A 5,617-nucleotide genomic window follows, 5' to 3' on the forward strand; every position below is an offset into this window, starting at 1 on the left:
ACAAACTCTCTAGAAAATTTTCATCACACTACTATGGTCGAAAATTACGAACGGGTGAAATTTATGATAGGAAATGGCTTGTGTACTCAAAAGAGTTGGATAAAGTCTTTTGCTTTTGTTGTAAATTGTTTAAAACAATTGTCTCAAAAAGTGAGTTAGCAAAAGATGGAATTAGTGATTGGAGACATCTTGGTGAGAAGATTGACCAACATGAAAAGAGTAAAAAGCATCTCGTTAATTTGAGAACTTGGGTTGAGTTGAAAAGTAGATTGACAAAAAATCAGACAATTGACTAAAAATTTCAAATGCGAATCAAGAAACAGACAAATCATTGGAAACAAGTGATGCTTAGAATTATTGCTGTTGTGAAATGTCTTGCCATACATAATTTAGCATTTCATGGAACAAATGAAAGACCTTATGAAGACTCTAATGGCAACTTCTTAGGTTTACTTAAAATGATTGCAGAGTTTGATCCAATAATGCAAGAGCATTTTCGACTCATTGAGAATAAAGAAATTCATCATCACTATTTGAGCCATAAAATTCAAAATGAGTTGATAGCTACTTTAGCTTCAAAAGTCAAAACCGCAATCATTAAAAAAGTCAAAGAAGCCAAATTTTTTTCTATCATTCTTGATTGTACTCCTGATGCAAGTCATGTGGAACAGATGACTTTAATTTTGAGATGTGTTGACTTGTCAAATAGGTCAATAAATATAAGGGAGTATTTCATGGAGTTTTTAAGTGTAGAAGATACATCAGGATTAGGACTTTTTAATGAGTTGCAAGATGTCCTAAAGTCTCTTGATCTTGATATTGATAATGTGAGGGGACAAGGTTATGATAATGGATCTAACATGAGAGGGAAACACCAAGGTGTCCAGAAAAGATTGCTAGACATAAATCCCAGAGCTTTTTACATGCCATGTGGTTCTCATTGTCTTAATTTAATAGTTTGTGATATGGCAAGTTCATGTCTTAAAGCAAAATCTTTTTTTTGGGGCGTGTCAATGCATATATACAGTATTTTCCAACTATACAAAGCGTTGGAATATTTTGCTTGAACATATTGATGGTTTAACTTTGAAGTCATTGTCAACTACTCGATGGGAAAGTCACATTGAAAGTGTTAAAGCAATTAAGTCCCAAGTAGCCCAGGTTAGAAATGCTTTGTTTAAATTGGTGGAAATTACTGAAAATCCCCAATTGAGTAGGGATGCAGAATGTTTAGCATCAGGAGAACTTTCAAGTTTTGATTTTGTATTAAGTTTGGTTATTTGGTATGACATTTTGTTGAAGATTAACATGGTGAGTACAAAATTACAATCTGAAGACATGCGTCTTGATGTTGCTGTAAAGGCATTGGAAGCACTTGTTACGTTTTTCGAAAACTATAGAGAAATTGGTTTTGCTTCTGCCATGAGTGATGCTAAAGAAATTGCACTTGATTCGGAAATTGACCCTGTTTTTCAAACTAAACGTTATAGACCTAGAAAAAGACATCATGATAAAGTTGATGGTAATGAGAAGGAATAACAGTCTGCTGAAGAATCATTTAGAACATATTATTTTCTTGTTATAGTGGATATTGCTCTTTCTCAACTGAAGCACAGGTTTGAACAGTTAAAGGCTTTTGAATATATTTTTGGCTTCTTGTTTGATGCATCGAAGTTAATTTCATTGGATGATCAAGAGCGAAAACAAAATTGTATGAATCTTGAAGCACATTTGAAACATGGAAATACCATGGATGTAGATGGAGCCGACTTATGTTCCGAATGACAGGTTTTGCAAATGATGTTACCTGAAGAAGCATTTCTCTCTAATAACCCTTAGACATCCATGGAAATAGCAAACTTTGTCAAAGAAATTGACATGTGTCCTAATGTCTTGATTGCTTATTGTGTAATGTTGACTGTACCTGTGACCGTGACATCTGCAGAAAGAAGTTTTTCAAAATTGAAATTATTAAAATCTTACTTGCGGACCACTATGACTCAAGATAGGCTAAATGGATTAGCAATCTTATGCATTGAAAAAGATGAGATTGAAGACTTGGAGTATGATATAATTGATGATTTTGCTTCAAAAAATACTAGAAAACAATTTCTTAAAGGTTGAAATTTGAAGGAGATTTGCTAGGAGTGGTTGTATATGATTGTACTTTTGATTGTCGGGGTTTAGGTACTATGTCCCCCCGTTGTATATTTTCTCAGGTAATATAATTTGGGCGTGAGGGCCTAGCCCCCCAGCTTTGACTGGGTTCCAGCCCTCGTTAAATTTTTTTTTTTAACATATGTTTTTGTATTAAAAAATGGCACATTTTAAACTTTCGCACTGGGCACCCAAAAACTCAGAATCGGCCCTGGGTATAATGCTACAACAATAAGCACACGCCACATTTCAACCTATGAGACCAAGGTCAGAGAGAAAGGTCAAAGGACGCCCACTGAAGATCCCCATTCAAAATACCAGGTTAGATATATACATTATGAATATGAACCACTATATGGATATGAATCATCATTTCAAGAATTTAATCTAAATTTACATAAATTCTTCGTGTTAAATAAGGGAAAAAAAAAGAAGCAGCAAAACATAAGAAAATTGCAATTTTTTTTTTTCATTACGAAAGTTTATATTTATTAGACATTGGGCATGAAACAAACGACCCATATATGGCCAAATATATATAGTAACGTTATTACCAATTACATGGTCGATTTTATTAGTGGTTGCTGACGAAATTTTTTATCCCAGAAATTAGAGCCTCAGTTTGTTCAGCCGTTTGAGGATCCATATCCACCGCAATCTTGTTAAGATAAAAGCTATGACTCATCCCTGGACTAATCAGAAGCTCCACGTCCTTCTTAGCCCTCTTCATGGCGTCATAATATTCCATCTCTGTGTCTACTATCATGTCCATCTCAGCAATGCATAGAAGAAACGGCGGCAGCTTCAGAGTATCTAAAGACGGTGCTCTGGAGCCCATCGGACAAGTTATCGGATGGTCCTTAGTCGACCCCAATGGCAGAGCCAAGCTCAGAAACTTGTCCACCATGTCTAGGGTTAGCATAGGTGACTCTGGCTGCTCCAACTCCGACCTACTCCTCACTGATCGAACGAATCCCGGGTGGATAGGGATCCCACCTGCTAGCCTCAACGGACTCAAATCCACCTTCCCTGCTCGAGCGGCAACTTCATGTACGAGATTTCCACCCGAGCTGTCCCCTATGAGAAAGACACGGTTGAAGTCTGCGTGACTGACTAGCCACTGCTCGTATGATTCACCTTGTGCAACGGAACGAAGCCAGAGCAGCGCATAGAAGCCGTCGATGATTGGAGCGGGGAGACGGTGCTCGGGTGCGAGCCTTAAGTAGACAGAGATACAAATGGCTTTGGCTGAGCGTACGAGCTTGGTGTACATTTGGTAGTACATGTACCAATCAGCCTGGCTTATACAAAAGCCACCTCCGTGGAGATGAAGGATTACAGGGAGCTTCAAAGAATCATCGGGGTTTGTCTCCGGTAGATAAATTCGTAGCCGTAGGTTTTCGTTGACGCAAACATCTCGGGTGGCAACTCCATCGATGAATTCATCATGTGGTGCGACTGGCTCGGTCATGAACTGGACTTGAGGCGGTCCAGTCCATGTCCGATCAACTGAGCCATCGGCGAACACTCTCAGCCAACCAGACACCTCATCAACAAGAACCTTCTGGCAGACCATGGTTGATATATATATGGATATATCTAGATTACGTGATAATTCTTAGTAGTGCTACAGGTAGTGTCAGAGTATGTGGATATGAGACCTTGACACGACCCTTTATATAGGAGTTGGAAGCGTGTGGGAACTGAGAAGGTTGTCGGAAACTGGAAAGAAGATTCGACGCGGTTCAGTTTTTCAAGAATGGTAAACTATGCAAATAAAAATACTAGGTCATCACCAACTCGATTAAAATAAAAGTTGACTTGATTGACGCCGATTAAATAAAAGAATCCGGATTTTCGCCAGATCAATTTTGTGAGAATTTTAAAGATCCGTGAATCATTTCTGTTTATTATATATGGTACTATTAGAAATCATTTTAAATATTTTTATTTAAAATTAATTACAAACAGTACCTGACAAAAATTGATCGCACATTGTACGGTGAACGGACATAATTTATGAATTTTCATGATCTCATCAAAAGGATTCCGGAGAGGATCTTGTTAGTAAATAAAAGCGTGTTCCTGGAATATTACATGTACCAATGGGTTGCATTCGCGCTGCTTATGCGTGTGGCACCATTGACTTATGTACGCTACATTTACTATTCTGTATTTGTAGTTTTGTATTATATTTGAGGGTATACACACATTAAATTAGAAGAAAATTAACGAAAATTTCAAAAAAAAAAAAACTATAGTTTTAATGAAAATGACAAATAGAGGTGTAGTGAAAAGTACCAGAGAAAAGTAAAAATGTGGTATTTCGTTAAAAGTGAATAGTAGCGAGAGTGTTTCGTTAAAACTTCTTTTATATATATATATATATATATATATATATATATATATCTTCTCTAGGTTGATACTGTAATTACCAGTTACGTAACCGTAGGGTTAGGGTTAGTGGTTGTGATGTGATGTCTTTTGGATTGTATGTATAGGAAACTTTGACTGAGGTTTCGTGGTGTGATCGTCATGTTATATATAATTATGTATAGCCATAATTGGGGTTGTTAATAAGCTTAGTTAGTAGAATAAAATTAGGATTTAGGCTTTAATAAACCCTGGATAAAAGTTAATTGTTAGGCCTGGTCACTGGAGAAAACTTGTTGCATGGATTAAGGGTTAAGGGTTAAGTGTACTTATATTTGTACTGTGTGTGCCCAAAACGATGTTATTTTGTACTTTGAAATAATAAGAGTAGCTAGTGAGCTTTTGTCATCACTCCAAAAGTCGTTACGTACTCTGAATATGGAAAATTCTAATAAAGAAAATAGACGTGAATGCTAATGATATTTTAATAATATTATTGCTCTCCGCACATATTTTCTTTTCTTCTCTTTTATTTTTTATTTACTTCCTAGGAATTTCTGATTTGTAGGAGAAAAGGTAGACTCAAATTTCACACAAGCATGTATACGAAAAACTTGTGAGTTTTTACTTGGCCCTCCTCACACGCCCGTGCATGCAAAGAAGTCCTTCATTTGAAAGACTCGACTTTTTTACTAACATGTTTCGGGTAAGTAATGAATCGGGAAGGAAAAGAAGGAAACACATTAGAAGATAAGAATCGAAACAATTCAAATACTCATGTTTTAGCAAACATAGGGAAGCCAAAGATTACTCCATATAAGTAAACATCCTAGCATTTTTCAATAGTTTGAACGAGTTCAAAACAATGGCGGAGCTACACCCACGACTAAGGTTGGCAGTAGCCTAGGGAGCTTTAGTTTGAACTCTTGCTAATAGTCTATGTATTAACGTACTTTAACCTATTATACTTATACATACCCCACCCAATTCTAATAAAAACTTGTTTAGGCCCAAAATAATAGTTTGGGCCGAGTATAGAATCATTCTCGGCCCGGAAAGCCTTGCGACAAGGGTGCTATGGATCGTT

At 36.6% G+C, this 5,617-nt stretch overlaps 1 protein-coding gene across 1 annotated transcript; it reads right to left on the bottom strand.

Annotated features, from left to right (window-relative positions):
- Nucleotides 1–2,602: 2,602 nt before the first annotated feature.
- LOC126584644 (probable carboxylesterase 17) lies at nt 2,603–3,818 on the bottom strand. The gene has a single exon (XM_050248983.1). The coding sequence runs from the start codon at nt 3,731–3,733 to the stop codon at nt 2,732–2,734; it is 1,002 nt and encodes a 333-aa protein (XP_050104940.1). The 5' UTR covers nt 3,734–3,818; the 3' UTR covers nt 2,603–2,731.
- Nucleotides 3,819–5,617: the final 1,799 nt, after the last annotated feature.

Source organism: Malus sylvestris, chromosome 2 (genome assembly GCF_916048215.2).
Source record: "Malus sylvestris chromosome 2, drMalSylv7.2, whole genome shotgun sequence".
In the NCBI taxonomy this organism is placed as follows: Eukaryota; Viridiplantae; Streptophyta; class Magnoliopsida; order Rosales; family Rosaceae; genus Malus; species Malus sylvestris.